A 22128-nucleotide genomic window follows, 5' to 3' on the forward strand; every position below is an offset into this window, starting at 1 on the left:
TTTACTTTCTGTATATGTCTATATTTTACAGCTTTTATTATATTTATAAAACATAATTTCTGTAATTACTTATCTTTATATATTCCATGACTTTTCAAGTTTTAGATGACATATATTTTAATGTGCTTCAGTCTAAATTCCATTAACACGTTTGTAGTATTAAAATGTATATAATGTAAACATATTCCACCAATGACTGGCATTATAATAAAATATAATTTGGATATAATTTTGTCCAATGCATTTCATAAAATTATTCTCTTTTCAAGATTGCCATCAACTTGGCATAAAATTAAATCTATTACAACGTATATTTCATTTTAGTTATAACATAATAATAAAAGATAGTATAAATATAAAGATAGAGACTAAATGTTTTTATAAATAACAAGAAACAAATAATTGTCCCTTTGTTATAACCATATATTAAGTATTATGATTCTTTTGCCTTTTTAGCTCGTTTTTGCATTATCCAGAAATACAATGATGGACATAAAGTGCGTAAATATACTGCACATTTTGGAATAAATGGTGCAATAAACACATCTTTCTCTTCTTTCAATACTGCTTTTAAAATACGATCTGCTACATATTCTGGAGAATATCCCTCTTGTGTGTTTTTATCCATTACTGTAATTGCATTGATGTTTACAATTACATTTTACTAAGATTAATTAAGTTTCTAGTTTACAAACCTCCATAAATTTGCCCATTTCCTGTTAATGCATTCTGTGAAAGAGAGGTTCTTACATAACCAGGACTAACAGTTGTAACTTTTATATTTTGGTCATACATTTCTGCTCTACAACAATCGCACCAGGCTTGTAATGCATATTTAGAAGCTGCATATGCAGACCTGTCATATTAATAATGGTAATTAAAATTTTTTAGGAATTGCTTTCAAATTTAAATATAAAATATCCTAACCTGTATGGTATTGAAATTTTTCCCTGTATGCTACTAACACATATTATGTGACCTGACTTTTGCTGGATCATATATGGGAGGACAGCTGTGGGACACAGCAGACATTTTGATAAAGAATCAACAAATTTCATTGGATTAAGATTAAATAATTACCTTTTGTCAAAGCAATTTGAGCAAAGTAATTTGTAAGCATTACTTTCATATCTACATCCATATTTGTATTAACAACTTCACCTCTATAAGAAATGCCAGCATTATTAATCAAAATATCAATCTTTCCATGGATATCTATCATTTTTGAAACTTCAGTTTGTAGAGAATTGATATTAGTTAGATCTAATGGCACAATTACTGGAGGATGAGTTGGTATTGTCTAAAATAAAGTCAAATGGTTTACAATGAATTTTAGGAAAAATTTTTGTCAATGGATACATACAACATGAATATTCATTAGGTCATTTTTCACTCTTTGCAATTCCTCCTTTCTTCTAGAAATTAAAATAAGTTTACAGCCACAGTCATAGAAAATATGCGCTAATGCCTCTCCTAATCCAGAACTGGCTCCAGTTATTATCACAACCTAAAATGTCAATTGAAATATAGCAGGTGATTATTTCTAAAATTTACAAAATACAAATTCAAATGAGATATAATCTACCTTCCCACTTAACATACTTTTTCTTCTTTTTCGTTGCATTATATCAAAGAAATGATATATCAACCATGGGATAGTAATTGGAAATCCAAATAATGTAAATAACCACCATATAAGATGCCAACCTTTTAATGTTTCTTCCTTCATGATTCCAAATATTTGTATATAATTACAGAAAAATCAAGAGCTTTCAATAAGGGGTGTTAACATTTGAAACATACAGAATTAAAATGATAACTTATGTATTACGTTATAAACCTTAACCTCTATGCTCCTGAACTTTGACCAAACACATGGAGACCATACATTATATAGAATAATATCTGTTAATATGAATTTGGTCATAATATACCATAAATAACATAGAATATAGATGTAACAGTCGTAGTTGAATATGTATTCGCAAAGATTCTTATCATTTCAATGTAGCATTCAATATTATCGATTGACAGTTATACACGTTGCATTCATATGCATGTCTTTGTAATTTTTTATTAGTTTGATAAATAACAATAATTGTAAGACTTGTTCCAGATGATTTTGTTTATAAAAGGATTGCAATTAATCTTAATGAATAAAATAGATATCTATTTTTTAAGGAAACTTTTGTTGCCTCCAATTATTAAATATCTATATCGCTCCAAAAATTAAGGAATTCTGAAAACATAAATTTAGACTTTAATAACTAAAATTTAGGCTTTAATATCTATTCATTTATTGTAACATTGTATATATTACCTACTCACAAAATTGTTGAAGACTGTTTTAAAAAGTTTACGTACATTGACGACGATGTTCTATTACAAAAGCAGATATAGCATTTATATACTGGTTCAATTTGTCTTTTAATTTCTATATTAACGCTAACACATAAAAATATTTATCTTAAATATAGTTCTTAGCTTGTACCAATTTCCAAAAAATAATCGATTTGGAAAGTGATATCAATTATCAGATCTAACCATGGAGAAGAACTCCACTCGATGATTTATTTAAATGATTACCAAACGAATAATGTTATAAATTATAATGGAAATTAAATAGTTGATTCCATTTTATTCTAGACCCATATTTTGCTTTATCAATGCTCTTATCTTAATCCATTAAACATGTTGTACTTCCAGGAACAGGACGGAAAGTACCGCGAGACTTGAAAAAAAGCAAAAGTAGAAAAGGAAACATTGAAGTCTGTATTTGTTTGAATCTAAGAAAGCGGCTCTACTCTAGACGGTGGTTGATGATTGGTCAGAGTAAACGCGCCCATGTCAGCTGTGTGACACAGAGTCGCTAGTCGTCCGTCGTAGACGCGGATTCGTGCAAATGGCGTCACTGGCAGTATGAGCGAGCGTATGCCGTCTAATAACGCGTACGGGCCTCGTCCGGGCGCGGCGCCGCGCGGCCCAGCCTGACGGCGAGCGTGAGTGCGACGATATTGGTCGAGATCGAGGGAAAATTAATACAAAGAGATCGTTAAATTTCGTCGTCAAGTTACAACAGTGCGTACGTATCAACGACGAGTGGTGACACGCAGTGAAAAAGAGAGGTGAGTTGCCAGATAGAGAAAGAAAAGTCGACAATAAAGAATTCTGGTGATTCTTTATAAGAAGTGCTGTGTTACGCATACGTGTTCATTATTCACGAAATAAACGTATCCTCATCATGCATACGCTTTGGGTATGTTTTCGATCATCGACTAATTTTTTTTCTACGCGAATGACGAATCTATATTATGCAGATCTTTTGATTGCATCGATGTTTTTATGCAAGAAGATTTTAGTTAGTTGTTAGAAAGTATAAGAAGCGCGAGATACAATTTCTACCACAGGGTAGTAAGATAAAGGCGACGATTCAAAGCGAATTTCTAAGCGACTTTTAAACCATGATAGACAAACACGATGAAAGGAAAGGAGTAAAATGTACGCGCAGTACATACTTTCCTCGTTCGATTCACAACCATACTACATAGTGACAGGTGCCATGCGTGTATCATTGCCAAATCTATCTTCACTCTTCAAAATACTATATCGTTCTGTGTATATTTTCATAGAAACGAAATATCAAAAATTAGTATTGTTCTTCAGCGTGATTCTCATCTAAAGTATCATACGATCGTTACGTTTTATTGCTTAATGCGTATATTTGCAACGAAGCGTGTAGTATGTTTATCTTATACAATGATTAAAAATATTCTTATCGTGTTTTGTAGAAGTTTTTATAATACTGTTATTCTGACAAACTATTTGAATATATGCCGTTGTTATCATGTAATCAGGACGGCCATGTTTTTCCCAACTAAAAAACACGTTTCCCGTGGCCACGCGCACGTGTGGGCGAAACAGAATGTTTTTGTTTGCGCCGCGACGAGTTCCTAAATACGACCTATGGTTGCATAAGACATAAGACATAAGAGATCGAGGTGTGCCTATTTGAAAAGAGTTCTGGCGTCTTATAAAAACTCTCTAAGCTCGTTTCTGTCTTCGATACACAGGCAGCCTCGCGAAACGATACAGATTACAGAAACAGAAACGCGCAGTTATACTAATATTGCCTTTCCATACATAAGATGGGATGACAAGTGTTTAAACAAAATAGAATCACAATGGAACATTTGATACAGTACGCATGGTATGTATTTCGCGATTACGTCAGAAAGTATTGCTTGTTATCCTCGTGTACGATCGCGCATTTTCTACTCTTCTAATTTATCGATAGAGATAGATTATCGATAGAGTCTACGGTCATAGAACATGCTTTCCACGATAAGAAAATTTCAGTAGCTATATTAGCGATGCTTATTATATTTTGTTTTCTATAAATATAACAGAATTTTTAAAGCCACACGGGGGAAGGAAAAAACCTTCGTATACGAACGGATAAAGCGGTTAACCTTACCGATACCAAGTGACTCCGGGGTGAAAGGGCATTAACACTTTTAAGATAATAATATAGTGGAATATTAAGGCCATTTATTAAATAGAATTGTTGCAAAGGAAATCCGCCCTGATAAACTTGCTTGCGTAATATTGCAAAAAAGAAAAAAAAAATACATGGTACCGTAAACAATATTAGTAAAATCACGATCATTGTCAACTATGACTTTGGAACTTTTTATCAACGGCTAAATGATATTTTATTCGTCTGTTCGAAAAGTAGTAAGTACATTTTACGTTCATGCGATTGAAATTATAATTGCACGTATTTCATCTATCCTGTGGATAATGTTGGTAAATTCCAATGCGTTTATAAAGATATATCGTCAGCTGTTAATACCTAGTCGATAAATGGAAAAAGATCTACTCCCGAAACCGGTTATAACGGATCAACCCATAATTTGCGATATCGTGTATGCACTATTCAATGTCTATTAGAAATGGACTTCGATTTCCGTTAGACGTTTTCGTAACATGTATCTCGGTGAAGGTTTCCACGCACCTTTATTAGAGGTATCTAACACGTAATGCATGTTAAAATCGACGAACCGTTGAACATACGTTCAAGCTAACTCTTTTACAACTAGCACGATTCTTTACACTTTACAGAATTACGATTGGGGCCAGTCGGTAACCAAGTTGCGGGTTTTCAAGTAATTTAAAATTTTGTCATTCTATTCAAATATATGTAACTTGATGTAGTTTAAACAAAGCAGTATAAATAAGAAAAATGTGCATTATAAAAACACGCTTATATGAATAAATATTAGGCTTACCTAGTTCTTCTGCAACACCCGTAACTACATGTATTAGTTTTCTACGTTATGGCTCAGCATGTTAATTCATTCTGTCATTGTAATCAAACCTCAACTTTCTAATATTCATTGGATTTTGCTTCTAAGAAAAGCTAACATACAATAGGTAAAAAAGTTTATGTGCTTTAGAGACGAAGTAACGCTACCAAAAGACGTACGAATTGATGTGACATTTTTCCGTACGATCTTTAACCTATTAAGACGAGTTAACTCATCGCTCAGATTACCAACCTTTCGGACGCAATTTCTTTATTTAGGGATCTTTTATCTGTTTACATGTCCTTTTATTAAGGATAAATTATACTATATTTACCATGCGTAAAGACAAAATTCGAGCACTATTCCTACTTGTAAGTTATAGTACAAAAAATAAATTAAGTTTACTAAAATAAACATATGTCCGATTTAACATCGTTGCGTCTTATTCTAGTTACCTTATCATAAAGTTATCGTATCTTTATAACGCTACATTTATGATTATTTTCTTATTAAATCTTGTTAATTTATGAACTGCAAAACAAATTATATCGAGTACGATATAATCAGTAAAAATAAAAAAATTAATACGAATTATACCAAAATATGTTTTGTATCGAAATTTTTATTTTTTCATAAGAACGAGAAAGGGGGTTAAGGCGGTAAACAATGATGTGGTTAGGAAGTTAAGGTTTTAAACACAAAGAAAATTGCTTGTATTTGCCCGTAAATGATAGTTGATCAGCAAATATGTGTGGTGTTTAATTTTAGACAGGGGATATCTGCGGTTCTGTCGAAGAAGTCACTGACCATCGAAAATTCTGGCGCGCGGTCACGTTTTCATGGAAATAGGCAGCCGAAACGACGACTTTAACGATTCCCGGTCATTCAACCAGGCATAAAGGTTGTTTACATGCTCTGAATTCGCACGTTAACAAAGGATGTGTTCCAATGGGAAACGTTACACTTAAAATACTTCGTAACAATCGTAACAATAACTTTATAAAATAAAATACTTAAAAAATTTTTTAATGAGAAGCTTCTTGCATATAATAAGACGCAGGGTTAACGGAAGTGAAGATGAAAAAAGAGCGGAAGCAAAGTTCATAGTAATAAACGAAAAAGATAGACAAGCGTCGAATAGAGAATTGTAGACTTATCAGTGGCCCGATAAATTTGTTGTGTCTGGCGGGAAGGATCCATCCTATCGGGATTGAACATGTAGACTTTGTAACCTAGAGAGATTTTGTGAAATGAGGTCGACTAACACCACTAAATTCTACGTTAACGGCCTTGTTCTAGATTTCTTTGTATTTTTTTATCACCCACTCATACCTTTTTCTTTCTAAGTCTTCTTTTTTTGAAGCTGTGTTGCTACCGTATTAAGAATTCCATGTCGTGGCTAGATTGCGAATATTTATGCAAATTTAAGTTTTTATTAATACAGTTAAAAAAATGAAATTGTTTCACTTACAATTAGAAAATATTAAAAGATGCTATAGTACTCAGCCTTAGGTTACAGTAATTTGAATAAACCACACGCCAATTCGAAATCAGATCAACTTACCAAACATACTACAATTTATAATCGGTTAATATTCGAAGTAAGAAACTTCTGGAATTTTTTGAACAACTTTTTACGGAAACCGTATCGTTCTTTCCCTTTCGATATTACCGCAAAACCTTTAAATTTTTTATCGATGCAATCCTATCGATCTCCAATAATATTCATCGTAAAAAATTGATGACCGAGAACAAATCCGAAGCTAATGAGGAACACGCGATTCGTATTAAAAAAAAAAAGGAATAACAACAAAATTAGAGAAAAAAATGAAAATTTAAAAAATGGAAAATGTGCGTGAAAATGCGTATCGACGCGACTGTGATCCGCAGAGTGGCGCTGAAGAGGGATGCAGGCCGAACTGGTGTACAGAAAGCCGTTAACAATGATGACCACAACGTCCAGCCAGAGTTTTCATCGTCCTGGGACAGGGAGAAAAGAGAACAGCGGTCGAGACTCTCGCGAGACCATACACTCTGGTCACTTTATGGTCTCTGACTTCGAGGCGGAGGCCCAGGACGACGAAGATGAACTTGCTGTCCCAGTGCCTGACGAGGAAGCTGCCAAGATCGCGATTATCGCTTCCACAGGATTTTTACAAGAGAAATTTGCCACTAGCTCTTCGAACGACAAAACTTCTCAGCAACTCAGCATTGAAACGTCCTTGAACAAGTTGTTCCAGTGCATGTCGCTAGCATACAGGTGAGTTTCTCTTTTCCCTCGGTTTTTCTTCGGCCTGTTTTCTTAGGTTACCAGCAAGTATCATCGTTCATAATTTTTATTAAATCTCTACGCTTTCTTTCGCTTCTACCATTGCCTTGGCAACTAAGCGATTGCGGATTTTGACATTAGGTGGTATTGACAAAATCCGCAATCGCTTAGTTGCCAAGCCAATATGTCCAAGCTGCTATTATATAAACACATACGATTCGTTGTCCAAGCAATGAATATCGATTATACCGTTCCAACTAGAAATTGTATTTAAATTATTCAAGAAATGTCCATCCATTCAAGTCGTTCGAATAGTCATGAGTGGTAATACATGTATAAATTACAAATGGATCTTAATATACGGTAGTTATCTGTCTCTCCATCGATCATGGAATCGTCAAAGTCGTGAGAAATCGCGTTTCAGCAATAGAAAGGGAAATCGAACTTTATACCATCGTGCCATTGAATAGAGCGGAAAGAAGCGTCGCGTAGTCGTCTTGTAACAGTCTCGTGATTTCAAAGTGTTGAGACGTTTTGCAAGAACCCGCAAGCGAATGCGTGGCGTTTCCTCTCGCAATCGGTTCCCTCGCAAGATTAGTGGAACAGCGCAGATTCGATGGAACTGTATTTCGAGCTTGGCAACCGGACAAATGCCGTGCCGCCGGCATTCCGCCTGATAACGGACAATTGAATTAATGAAGAAGAGGCCGTAGAACCAAACGACAACACCGCAATTAAACTCGGCCTCGACGAAGCCGACAGTCTGCCTCCGCGACAATTTCCGTTTCCCCTATACGGGACCGTTCGAACCCCGTCGCGAAGACTTCCTTCAAATCCTTTTCACCTCTCGATCAACGAAGACGAGCTAACTCGCCGTTTGGAAATGTTACGATCGAAGGCATAAATAAAGAAGTAAACTCGTAATCGATGGATCATTGTCCATATTTTGCAAAATTTAATGCAGCAATGTTGCGAACACGCTGACAAACTCTGATACAGCGATCGAGATTAACAAATATTTCTCTCTTGTTTCATATCGTTCTTTCGATAAATCGATTAAAAACTCGCGTTGTTTTGGAATTCGCGCGAATTCCTCCAGTTGGAAATATTTTTTCGAGTAAATTATTTGTCGCTTTATCGTCGAATCTTTTCGATTTTACTCTTGTATCTAATCGTCCACCATTTAACACCAGCAAAATGGATTAATTTGATCTTTTATTTTTTAATGGCCAGTTAATGTGCATCGATTGATCAGTCGATCGAAAGCCTGGATCTATCGAAAGTTTGATGAGCTATCGATCGATTACGGAGGATTAGCGCTTGAATCCAAGCATTAGATCGGCCTAACTAACGTTTTATTGAGATCGGACAAGGAAACAGGCTTATCTAGATTTCGTGTCTTTCTCGTCACTTTGCCACTTAGGTGTGTCGATTATAAGTTGGCGTTATCTGAAAACAGTCGATATCGAGGTCCTGTAATCCGAGTGCAGTGTAATCGAGAACAAGACTCGTTGTTTGGAGTATTTTTAACGTCGAATCGACCAGACGGCGAAAACACTTCTGCCCCGTGGATATAAATAAATATTTTGGTCGACGGTTTTATCCGTAATTCAATTTTTATGCCTCGCAATCTCGTTGTATCTTGCTCTTGCGAAAGTTGGCGAGAAAAAGGAGAAAAGAAAAGAACGTGTATATTTCTTTCGGATACACGAATTTGATCGCAAGATCGTCGGCAAATTCTCGCCCGAATTTGCGACGATATTAAAATTAATTTTAACGTGATCGATCTAAGTAAGTCGATACTATCGAAATTATCAGATTTTGTACGCGATATGTGGCTATTTAAAACGATCTAGCCGATCGGAAACAACCTTTGTCCCGAAACGAGGTACGTTCGAAAAAATTCCGTGGTTTATCAAGGCTTTTTATGTAATCGATAATTTCGAACGAACGATATTTAACAAGTAGCAATTACGGAGACGAAAACAGATTCGAAAAAGAAGAGTATGCATTGACGAAAATAAAAAATGTTACGTTGAATTAACGCGAAGGTTTCTATAAATTACTCGCAACAACGAACAGGAAGTTGCTGCTAGTTACATTGTACTATCTTGTTATCGTTCTTCATCTTTTATCTCTGCGGCTGTTACGACGATTTCGTTGTAATTATATTCCTGCGATTAAAGCGCAAGAAATTTGTTAATTACGGGCAATTATTTGTACAGGAAAAATTCGTATCTAAACGAGAAAATGTACAACGTGAAACATATTTTCGTAATAACTGTTTCTAATTGCCAGAAGTCAGATTCTATAAAAGATAGTCTATATCGTAATTCATCGTCGTATAAAAATGCACAGAATGCATATAACGATCATGGCTAGCCGTATTGCTCTATGTTGTTCACTGTAACGCGTTGCTACGTACATGGTCACTTTCGACCAATTGCGTGCTTATCTTTATGATTGTGTCGGGTCTATCAGAAATAAACCAATCAATAATCAAAGCCGCATTCCTTCGTCTATTCGTCGTTTCATCGAAGTATTTTATACACGAAAGTACAAAATATCTATAATAAAGTGCGTACATACGTACTTGTAATAATATCTAATATCAAGAGCAAAGCGATCATTTCGGCTTATTAGGCTCTCTTTCTTCTTCTTTAGTCGGTCTGTTTCGTTTCATAAAAATTCGAATTTGCACAAACATTCATAAATCTTTATTTATAAGCGTATCTGTAATTATATGGAATACGGAAGAGTTATATGCAATTAAATCGTAAAATCGTGGACCTGCCTACTTTCAATAATTATATGAAATATATTACGTAATTATGCGTAATTATTACGTAATTATATTACGTATATATCGAGTATAAACATTGAAACGTATCGAATGGAAATTAAGCGTAATAAATTATTGTTGCGGATAGAGATCGTTTTTATTGTGAGTTATAAAAAAAAAAAAAAAGAAAAAAAAAAAAAAAAAGAAAAGAAAAGAAAGAAGAAGAGATAACAGAATGCAATAAGACACGTTAAAATGAACTTCGTACAATTAACGGTGTACGATGTAGTTCAGCCATACGCAGAGTAAACGCATTACTTTATTCAGCCGGTCAATCGTTATTTTAGCCCGTCCCGGCGATTGGATAATAAATGAACCTGATATCGTAATTCCGCCGATAGCGTTCCATTGTTATTGTTCCGTCTTCCCGATGAAAGGGTTAATCGATTGATGATGATTTACGTCGGAACTGCAATTGGACGCGCGAAGTGAAAAGACGTATATATCTTTATCAGTGGAAGAACGGTGATATTATTGTCATAATGACGCAACGTAAACGTTCGTCCTGAACAACACGCTCGTAAATTACGTGTACACGTTCACCGTGTCAAAGAATGAGAATAAAATGAAGGAAAAGAGAAGAAAAGCAACGCCGTTTGCTTGAATCTTTAACGGCTCGATAAGGTATATATGTATTATTTTTTTCGCCTATTTTTTTTTTTTTTTTCTTCGCTTAAATCCAAAGGTTATTTTATCGAAAGCGAGATAGACTTCTGGGACGGCAGTCGTATCAGATATATCGGTGGAATAATTCTGACACGCCTCTTGTCCTTCCGTTGTACGAGTGTCTAAGAATGACTGATAAATCGTATTGTATCTTATCGACGTACTCGACCAATAATTTGCTCGACATTGTAAAGTATCTCCGATACACCTGAAAATCTCTCCTATTTGATCTAAAAATATCGCAAATTTTTGGAGGAAGTTTTTTACTTTCCTCGAAGTAGGAAAGATTTCTTTTTTTTTTTTTTATTTATTTGTTGAAATTACAATCAATTCTCGCGTTGAGAATTTTCAGTAATTTTTCTGGCGTGGCGCAGTGACATGGCTGTTTATTTACAATAAGTTAATACTTATTATAGATAGGTATAATTTATAAGTATTAGTAGGAAAGATCTGTCGGGATTTGTTCTAAAATTTGAAAACCGGGTTTAAGTGATAAAGTTGGTTCGTTTTTCGCCGGTGCATGATTTTCGAGAAACGTGAAAAAGATCGTCGAAAGATCGTAAAAATATTTATATCCGATATTTTCCTCGTGAAAGATATGAAAGTATAGAGGAATGGGATAAATAAATGACGCGTTTCTTGATTGGATAGATTTCGTACGAAAGTGATAATACTCGTATTACGTGTTCCTTTAGCTTAAGAAATCATGAATCGACTGTTGCTCAACCTAGTACGTGTAATCTACATATTTAGCTTACTAGTATGGTTTTACGTCAATAGGAGGAAAAATAACGTGAGATTTGAAAGTCATTTAGATGTTTTGTTGCTCTACTACTAAAATAAAAAAACAAAACTCTGAAACGCCATCGTGTACGTAAATAAGAAACTCGAGAAAAAACGCGGAATCAGAAATCGAAAGAACAATATCGAGTCGAAATGCTTATCTCACGAAGCCCTTAGACTTCGACCAGTGCGTTACGTCCACGGTTCTGCCCGCAATGACGTCATTGTTGTCAGTGCAACCTATGAGCAATATTATTTCGAGAGAGTTTCACGTGTTGCGACCTCGTCGTCGTTGCGTCTTTCGAGACAACTACTCGCGATAATATCCCGAAATGCGCTGGCAATTGCGTATCTCGTTAAAATTGCATTCCATGGAAATCGTCTAAACGACGATCAGATCTGACCATTTTTCCGTTATAGCGCGATTTAACGGCTCCCTAATTGCTCGTGTTATTAAAAAGTAGGAAGAACGGTTTAATCACGATTGTGTTTACATAGCGATTACCCTATGCTAATTTTAATTGACCTCACTAATGAACATATATTATTATTCATAACCTTGCGCACACTTTGTAATGATAAATGTTTCAATTGTAATAATATCTAGTACCGTGACTATTAAGCAAGTACCTGAATGTGTTTAAACAGTGTACTTGGTCGATAACAAGCGTTGCATAGTTTCGATAGGTAACTGTATTTTAGCCTTTGATACTGGTTAACCCGATTTTTCTTCGTCCTCGACGCTTTACTACCGCGGTCGTGCCTTATCTTGGACACGAACCTAATTCACCAGCCGTGAAATGCCGTAAAATACCGTAAAATACCGTATGTGGATAAGATATGTGACACGTTCATTGACGATCCTTCTTGATACCGTTCGACTCTTTGCTCGATAGTAAACCACGTGTTTGCGTTATTCAAGCAGGTATCGCGATCGTTCTATTCGACGTTGAATGGACGGTTGAATGGACAGAAATCAATAGCGCTTTTTTTACATATAGTTCGATGTAGGTTGAACAGGAGGTACTTTATGCAATTAGGTTTGAACAATTTTTTTTTTTTTTTTTAAGATCGGTCGGTAATCTTTGGTACTTTAAGTGGTTGGTTTTTCACCGTAATAAATAGGAATTGTTTCGGTCATCCGAGAATCACGAGATATCGCACAATTTCGTTTCCGTTTGTTCGAAAAGTTCCATCATTTTCTTAAAGCATAGCTTTAAGTTCCTCCATGCACCGGATACGCCCGTTTCAAAGTTTTCAAATTCACAAACTCAGCGTTCAAAAATATAGATTTCAACGCGTTTGAGAAACTAGGCTAAATAGCTCAATTTGTTCGTAAAGCTGCGGTAAAACTTCCGCGAATGAAAGAGGTATATAAGAGAGAGAAAGGGAGCGAGCGAGAGGGAGTGAGAGAGGGAGTGAGAGAGTGGTGGAGGACAGAGAGAGGAAGCTAGAGAACTTCTAAACGGTCTCGTGCAAGGGATAGCGTGAAGCATGCCAGGTCTCCGGTTGCACGGCAGCCGTTCTCTCGCGACACGCGTAACTCGAAAAAGTAAATCGAGCTAAATTACCGTAAAGGCCTGTGTGTCACAACGTGTCTTTTATCGTGCAAGGCCACTGCGTCATCGACTACCGCTGAGGCACCGCTCGCGTGCGCTCAGTGTTCCCCGCGAATATAAGCGCGAACACGCTCGCTTTTCCATCGCACGAGACCCTCTTTTTCTCCTTTTTATCGTTCAATGATTCTCTTCTACCCTCGTATTCTTCTTTTCTCTATCCTTTGATTTTACGATATCTCGTTTCTCTTAATTTTCATTTTCCATCGCTATACTCCTTTCGAAGCTTTTATTCGCTTTTCCGCTTCTTTTTCTTCCCGTCGTTGGTCTTCGTATTCGTTTATTACTCTCTGTCCGTCTCTTTTATTGCGACTATGGAAAACTTCGCTCTCGATCTCTATATCTACACCCGTTTCCAAGTTCTCGTTGTTTTTTACATTTTCTCCTCTTTTTCCTTATCCTTGTGCCTCGATAATCGTCTGTCACCTTTTATCCGGCTCTTTCGTTTCGATCGTCGAAGCATCTTTCGATTCCGTTTCTCGACGCAGTCGTTTTGAAGCTTTTATCGATTTTTCCTATCTTCTTCTTTTTCTTCTTCTTCCTCTTGTTTGTCGCGTTCGCCTACTACTCGCTACGCGTCTCTTTCGTTTCAGTGAAACGCTTCTTCCGATTTCACTTCCTACGCTCGGTTTGCAGTTATCGTCGGAGTTTTTATCAATTTCCGCCTATATGTATGATGTATACATGTGTACATGTATATAGTTGCACATTCCGCTGAATGAAGCTTACCGAACAGTCACGTGAGTGAACCTGATGATTCGTGTAATTCGATATATACGAACATGTGACAAACTTTCGTGATCCGTACTAAACCTACAGCGATACGAGTCACCGAGGATGACGAATTTTTAGGGAATCTTTGCTCCTTTGTATTTTTGTATCATAGATAATGGTGCGTCTCGTTGTAACAATGACGCAATTGGAGGAGCATAAATCTCTCGACTCGAGCAATTCGGAATTTTGCTTCGGTGCGTGAACACGCATCATCAAATGGAACACGGTTACAAACACGTGATTATTTACGACGAAGATTACACGTTCTCGTATCGAATTCATTTCCCAGTTGTAATGTTCCCGCGTCTTACAATCGCCACCAGTTATAAACCACTTAGATATTCAAATTTTATTCAAAAAATCTCGAATGCGCATTTTATACGACGTTAAGAAAATATCGACGAAGCTTTAAGAATCTCTCGAGTCGTTTTGATGCTAAGAACTATCTAAGTTGTACGTAGAATTAAAAAATTCTGCTGCTGCTGTACGTTCTTAAAGTAAGACGATCGATGCATTGAGAAATTATTTAGGCGGATTACGACAGAGCGTGTTTAAGTCGTTCTAATTCTTCCTGAATTCTTCTTCGACGACTTTCCTGATATTTCTGGTATTCTTCGTACACCAATTCTCTTTCTATTCTTACCGGTTGCGTCGTATTCGATATGATAATCTTTCAATTGGTAAACCAACCAGATTTAATATGAAAATCGTTACAAACGTGTGGTAGAATTTTCATTCCTCTTCTTCATATCGCATTCAAGTATCGATCGTTTAAATTTATAAAACGAATGTTATTTCCCAACGACGAAGTCTAGGGTTACGATACGTAATGCGACGACTGCGATGTTCATCGATGAAAATAAAAATGTTGCTGCGAAGAATATCTGTAAAAAAACACGTAACTTTCAAGTTTACCTTATCTATCGTTTTAAGATGTCCGAGAAATCTAAAATTTTATCTCTTACTTTCCTTGTATCATCTTTATTTTTCTTCGTTCGATCGTTATTGCACGATAGTCTTGTGTCGTACAATTTTGCCTAAAAGATAAAAAGCACAGGAAATTCCTAATATGTCAGCTTATCTCGAAAAAAGGAAAAAAGAAAAAAGAAAAAGAAAAAAAATACTGGATGACAGCGTATTTGACATTACGCAACTTTGTAAAAGAGTCGAAATTAAAAACAAGAAGCTGAAAGCGTTCGATGGTGAATCTAAAGAAGAAATAGGGAAATTCCATGACAGAACGACTAATGATAATCGACTTTGCTCTTCTCTGCCGGATAGATCGAGTCATCGGCTGTACGACGAACAAATAAATCGTTATCTGATAACGAGATGCTCGCGGCTAATTAATCGCGATGGTATTCATCGCGCTTAGAAAGAGAAACAGGTGGATTTCGCGAGACACGACTTTGCGTTCGAGTGGCTTGATTCCTCGATGTTATTTCGCTATCGTACGCTTTCGACGATTCGTTCTGTGCACTCATCCGACACGCGATAACCATTTAATTGTTGTATTAATAGAGGATGATGAGATTCCGCTACATCGGATGCCGAGAGTCTAGAGAAATCCGGACGTTTTATTAATGTTGCACTTGTGCGATAGAATTTATCCATTTTTGGGAAAATTATTTAACGCTTGAAAAGATTTCGACGTCGAGTTGTTCAGTTGGATATATCTTTTTCCATGAAACTGGAGATTCATGTTGATGAGATTTTGAGATATCCGACTAATCAAATTTGATAATTCCACGTAGCAAATGTCCGATCGATAAGGAATCGACTTAGATTCGAATCTAAATTTCGTATTCTTGATAAATGGACAAAATGGACGGTTCGGGAGAATAAAATCGCTTTTTCAGATACTAAGACCACACACAACGGATTTTTTCTTTATTTGATCATTTAATCGATCCCATTTTTTATCGTACAGAGAATCTTCCTTGGAAAATTTTCTTAATTAATATCGTCGATCTTAGCTCTTTATCGAGATCAGGCAGATAACTTTTCTAAAGATGAAGCGAGCCAAGACGATTTTCTAATCGCCTGCGACTCTTCTACAAACATTATTTTATCTTTCTGAGAGGTATTATACAATTCTGATTATTATTACGATTATGATATCTTTCTCGCGTAATTCGATCACGATCTCGGAAGAAATTCAAACGTTTAGCAGCCACGCATATAATATACGTTATATTTGAAAAATGAAAAATAATTTTATCTATCGAATTTGATAAATTGTTTACTGGAAACTTCGATATGCCGTAACTGAAATACACAAATAAATTGCATAAACATATAAAGTTGGAAAGATTCGGTGCAGCCTGTGTGTCGCCTCTGTCCTTATTTCTCCTCTTATCTAATCGATTTAATCTACGCAAAAATGAAATGCTGACGGTGGACTCGGCTGATCAGAGTCCCATGCCAAGAAAGGAAGAATATCCGCGGCACTCGTAGTAACGCGAACGCTTGTTAGTGGAAATCTTACCACCATTTCCAGCTGTTGGCTTTTCGACGATGTTACATCGCCGCGAATTTCGATAACGAAAAACTTGTACCGGCAGTAGATTCTTACGTAGATCGTTCGATTATCGTTCCGTGCAGGATGGCAATCGTATACACGTTGCCTCGGAAAAGAAAGGGAAGACAAAGGATCGAGACGTAATCGTTAAAATACAAAGAACGAGATTTGTGCTGTAAAATGAGAAAACGTGCCTTGTGTAACTTACGCCTCGCAGGATTTCGCCGATAACATAAATTGGATCGTGTAAGCAGTTTTTCCATTAGTGAAAATAACAAGCTCCTTCGACTCGCTCATGGATATTTCAACTAACAGGTCATCGTTGTTTCCGATCTACCAAACCCAAAGCCACGGTATTTCGGTTCGTTCTATCTCGTCTATTCGCTGGTCGTTCTGTCTCGCTTATATTTAGCCCGCTCCTCCTCCTTCTTGGGATAAGTACGGAAAAGTGTTTACCGTGTTCGAACAAACATACGTAGCTTCCTTGACGATAAATCCGCTGGCGAATCGAACGTCGTTAGAATATCATATCGTAAAGATAACGTAATCCACGAAACTTTTAGATCACCGTAATGTCTATGTAGGTCGTCTATGTAGGAAACCATTTTTCCATTTGGCAGACTAACGTTAAATCATTGGATTCGCTGAAAACGTTGCATCGTGGCGTTAAACGACGAGGAAACGTCTCGATAAGGATTAATTAGTCTTTCTTGGACCTGGAAATCTTATCTGGATGTTGCAAAGCTCCGTCGATTAGCTGCCGAGTACTTTACTACGACGCTAACTTACTACGGCAACTTGCTTCAACTATATTCCGCAAAAGCAGATAAACTCTGTGTTTGCGTTTCGTGTCTTGTCTTAAGTTTTCAAGCTGTTTGCCGACCATTTACATTCGCTCGTTTTAAGATGTTTCTCCGGGTATATCTTGTTTTTACGGTGATTCGAGTAAATAACTTTTAGCTCGAGTCATTTTACGATCGATTCGCACATTTTCACTTTCACGTATTGTTCAACTTCTCTTGCGTTCTTTCCATCGTCTCTGACCAAATTGTATTCTTTTTTCTTTTTTCTTTTCTTTTTTTTTTTTTTTTTTTTTCTATCGTTAGAAAGTTTCTCAAGTACAGCGATTGAAATTTATCTTCCACCTTCGTCCAACGAATATTTCGTTTATTTTCTATAACAGCGTTCGTACAACGAAACGGCGAACTCGTGTAAAATGCACGCGGTTCGTCGATCGAACGCTCGGAATTTGGGTTTACAGTGGTATGACGTATGGGCATTTGAATTTGTTCCAGACAGAAATTGACATCGCCCAAGTGGAATCGGTTCAAAGGGATCAGGCTGAGATGGAAGGACAAGATTAGACTGAACAACGTGATATGGAGGTGCTGGCACATGCAATGTAAGGAAACGCACGTGTGAACAGAACGCAGAACCACGACCGTCGATGCACTATAAATATAAAAATAACGTATGTTTAATACGAGTAAGATCGTTGAAACGATCAGAAATTAAGCGATCAGGATGTTTGACGAATTAACGCCGATTGTATAAAAGACGTGGGATTCTTTCGAAAAATCTATAGACGAAGTACAGGCGATATAACCGGAAATAGTAGGCGAATCCCGAGATACATTTACACCTCGAAACAAGTGTAAATTTTGCTTTAACCTTTAGGCCTTTAACAATCGTTTCGCGTGATAACCCGAGGCCGCCGTGATAACGCCGTGAGACGATCGTTAGTTTTATTTTTCTCGTAGCGACAACTTTTTTCCCCTCGGCCAACTTGTCACGGTCAACGGTTACGGTTCGAGGGTCACGGTATTCGTCGGAGAATGAGCCAGGAAAAGAAGAAACGCGTTTTCGAAAAACTAAAACGTTCCAGACCTACTTACGTTCTGTATTCTTCCGTCTTTACAACGAAATTAGAATTTTACGTTGCTCGTGTTTTCCATCTGTTTAAATAAACTGTTAAGTTTCATCTTAAATCGTACCGATTACGAAAACCTATCGATCGGAATCGTATCGTGTTTGAAATTATTTTGAGCCATTACAATTTTCCGAGCATTCGAATCGAAACAGTGTTTGCGTTAGTCGAAACTTGTAAACCTTCGGAATCGCTCAAACGTTATTTCACTTCGAATTAACCGCTTCCTCCCCTTTGTTCGTCCACTTAAACCATCGTTTCCTATTTTAAATGAAAAAGTTGCTCGTCCGGAGCGTGATAAATTTCAAATTGCGAAAGCCTCGATATTGATATTAGTATCGTACTACTCTTTTCGTAACGCGGAAAATTTCTTCCGAATTTAGACTACACTGTCCCGATGTACCTATTTTCTCCATTCGATCGCGTTGTTTATCCCTGGACGACAATGCCGAATAAAATTTCACCTGGTGCGAATTTTTTAATATCATCGTGCCGCAATCTCATTTACAAGACACCGCTGCGAACGATAAGTTTGCTATTGCGTTGGCAATTAAATGATTGCGGATTTTGTCATTAGATGGTAATTAGTTAAATACAAATTTCATTCCCAAAAACTAGATACAACAACTCGCTACTTTCTATATCCCTAAATACGCTACTGGACGTTTCAACTTGGTTTTACCTCGTTGAATTTTTCACTTGCAAAAAATATACCAGGTACATCTGGGACAGATATAGCCAGGTACGTCAGCCAGGTATAGTTGTTAGACTTTAAGGGTTAATTATCTTTCGTCGGTTGGAGAATCGCAGGATTGAACAAAAAATTGAGGAATTTATTCCGCAAAGAATTTGGAAGACAGTCACGGTTTTTCAGTTACGATCGAAAAACAAGAGTGGGGCGAGATAAAACATAATCTAAAGCCAAATTAAATTGATTCAAGATATTCAGTCGCGAAAATAAGACGATAGTCTGTGGTGGCGTGCACAATAAAGAAATATCTTGCACGTGACACGCCAGTGACAAAGAATCCCCGCCAGCGGCTACCGAGCGTGGTTTCTTCGCAAGTTCCTGCGAAACTTTCGAGCAAACTTCAGTTTCGCGAATACCGTCATACCAGAAAATTCGAAATTCTTAGTCGCCGCGAAATTGCGTCGTTTCTTCCATCCGTTCGGCTTCCGACTTCCAATTTTTTAGGGAAATCGAAACGGCTTTTCGCATCGCACGAGACCGATTCCGATAATAGTCGACCTAAATATTTCGGGTTAGTTTCGAAACAAGTTCCAAGTTAGAAAGTAAGTTTGTTGGGAATCGAAGCACCGGAGGAATCGACCGAGGTAAAGTTGAGCGGAGCAGGTGATTAAAAAGAAATCCAAGTTAAAGTCTTTGGATCAGTGGTGACGTAGAACAGAGCTAGTGGCTACGTTATAGAACGAACGAGGAATTATTCTTACTTTTAATTTCTTTTTCTTTTTTTTTTCTTTTTTTTTTTTTTTTTTTTAAGAGAAACAAAGATTCGTACTGTTTGTTGCTAAGGTTTAAGACTAGTCGACGAGTTAATTTTAACGAAGAAAGCACGATACATCGATAGGTATCGAGATCACATAGGCAAGAAGATGTACTTTTAAATAAACCGATCCGCTTGAATTGTGCAAGAGACACGAGCGAGCGCAAAACCGTATCTCGTTCACTGACATTTCGATCGCCGCGAGTGCTATTTTTAAATCCACCGCCTCCGCGTTCCCGATTGTCCACTCGTCAGACTTGCAAATATTCATTTACTTGTTTCTCGTCGATTAACGAATAAAATGCCAACCGATCGAGCAAAGAATTACAGTTACATGTAACAACGAGAAAGAAATAAAACTGCGTCACGTCGTGATAATGCCAAAATTTAAAGGTAAACGAGGTCGGTAGTAAGATCGAGAGACACGGGAAATCGTGTAAGTTGTACGTAGCTTAGCTTCGGACGAGTTGACGTTAAAAAGAAAAGAATCTCGAGTGGTTCCTCGTTCGTTGACGCTTCGTTCACGCTGAGAATCGTGTAGCGTAACGTTCGCAGATTTTACGTACAATTCGTGTTCGATCGCCGACTGAAAATAAGCAAACGTGATATTTTCCATTCGACCCAATACGCAATCGAGATCGATAACAATTTGTTTGTCGCATATCTTTGTTTTCCATTCGAAGCGAATATCCGCGATTTTATTATTCCTAAGAATATTCCGCAAACTCTTGCAAATTTATTTTAAAACGCCAACTCCATTTCTTCGAATCGCTTTAATTTTTCTCTTCTTCTTCTTCTTTCTTTCTTTTTTTTTTTTTTTTTTTTTTTTTTTACAAATTTTACGCTTTTCTGTAATTTTGTATCGCCACCGTAAGTCGATCGAACATACTTTTCTTAACGCGACGTCGTTTCAACTTTTCGCTTGAACGTCGTTTCATTCAATTAACGGGACGAAATTTGTGCATCAAGGGAAAAGGATAGGAAAGGTGCGGCACGAGCAAAGTGAAAACGGAAGCTTGATCGAGTTGGAGGCGTGAAACGGAGGGACATCGACTTTAGTTCGCAATCGAGACAGCATCGCAGGACTTTGTACCTGCTGTCGTTAGTGATTACGAGAATTATTTCGCGAGTGCGCTACAAAATGCGTCGCCGCAAAGTCGGCATCGGGACGCTTGCGTCTCTTCTCCGATGCAACGAGCATATCGAGCATGGCCGTAGGTCGAAGGGCAGCTAACTAATCATTTCAAACGTTCGCGTGGTCGACTCAATTAAGTTCGTCCAAGGAGCACGCATCGTGGTTCGTATATGAACTTTTTCTTTTCAAATAAAAAGACGCGACGTTCTTCTCTTGGAAAAATCGATCTTTCGGTAGTTACAAAATCATTGTGCTACCTTTAGAAGCGCATTCGATCAGTCGTGGTTCCGTTGAATCGATGTACGCGAATCCATTTGCATGTCATCGCTGGAGATCGCAATTTTTCTTCTTTTTTAATCCGGTGAAACAGATATTGCCGCTTCCTTTGGATCATTTTTCACTGTAATGTACTTTTCTATTGTTTCTACGAGAGCTTGTTAAATTCGTCGTAGAATAAGGCAAATTTATATTATAAAGAATTTATATTATATTTGATATTTCATTTTTTTTTTTTTTTTCTTAAAGAGGGAAGAATTAGCGGATGACGTAAGATAAGGTAAATTTGTATCGTGAAATAAGGAAATTAAAAAATTTAATTTTTTTCCGGTTTTTTTTTTTTGTTTTTGGAAGAGGATCGGTGATAGACGCATGTTATAGCGCGAGTTTCAGTTATCTTTGTATCATTTCAGTTATATTGAAGCAGAACACGCTGGTGTGCCAGTTCGCGTCTCCATTGGATGTTGATACTCATAATAAACCCGAGGTACGTTTAGTTATCACTTAA

The 22128-nt window shown here is 36.9% G+C and overlaps 2 protein-coding genes across 17 annotated transcripts in view; one reads left to right on the top strand and one right to left on the bottom strand.

Annotated features, from left to right (window-relative positions):
• LOC126864752 (dehydrogenase/reductase SDR family protein 7-like) lies at nt 1-3554 on the bottom strand. 2 transcript variants are annotated; one of them, XM_050616428.1, is made up of 8 exons: nt 3516-3554; nt 2365-2379; nt 1586-1723; nt 1364-1507; nt 1081-1300; nt 928-1012; nt 696-856; nt 1-630 (listed from the first exon to the last, which is right to left on the bottom strand). In XM_050616428.1, the coding sequence occupies exons 1-8, from the start codon at nt 3537-3539 to the stop codon at nt 434-436; spliced, it is 984 nt and encodes a 327-aa protein (XP_050472385.1). In that variant the 5' UTR covers nt 3540-3554; the 3' UTR covers nt 1-433. The 2 variants fall into 2 exon arrangements, with proteins under 2 accessions (XP_050472385.1, XP_050472386.1); XM_050616429.1 differs by lacking the exon at nt 2365-2379.
• Nucleotides 2840-22128, top strand: part of LOC126864743 (carbohydrate-responsive element-binding protein) — a 25966-nt gene continuing 6677 nt past the window's right edge. The window contains exons 1-4 of one of the 15 annotated variants that reach the window (XM_050616393.1): nt 2840-3125; nt 7197-7566; nt 18073-18179; nt 22034-22107. In XM_050616393.1, the coding sequence (XP_050472350.1) occupies nt 7214-7566; nt 18073-18179; nt 22034-22107 (534 nt within the window). In that variant the 5' untranslated portion in view covers nt 2840-3125; nt 7197-7213. The other 14 variants (XM_050616391.1, XM_050616394.1, XM_050616392.1 and 11 more) reach the window with 14 other exon arrangements.

This window comes from Bombus huntii, chromosome 4 (genome assembly GCF_024542735.1).
Source record: "Bombus huntii isolate Logan2020A chromosome 4, iyBomHunt1.1, whole genome shotgun sequence".
NCBI classification, from domain to species: Eukaryota; Metazoa; Arthropoda; class Insecta; order Hymenoptera; family Apidae; genus Bombus; species Bombus huntii.

What these genes read in the sequence shown, in the direction of transcription:
- LOC126864752 (XM_050616428.1), bottom strand. Translation starts at nt 3,539, where the DNA reads ATGGTTGTGAATCGAACGAGGAAA. An exon ending in ACCTAATGAATATTCATGTT is followed by an intron (nt 1,301 to 1,363) that starts GTATGTATCCAT and finishes ACTTTATTTTAG; the next exon opens with ACAATACCAACTCATCCTCC. An exon ending in AAATGGGCAAATTTATGGAG is followed by an intron (nt 631 to 695) that starts GTTTGTAAACTA and finishes ATGCAATTACAG; the next exon opens with TAATGGATAAAAACACACAA.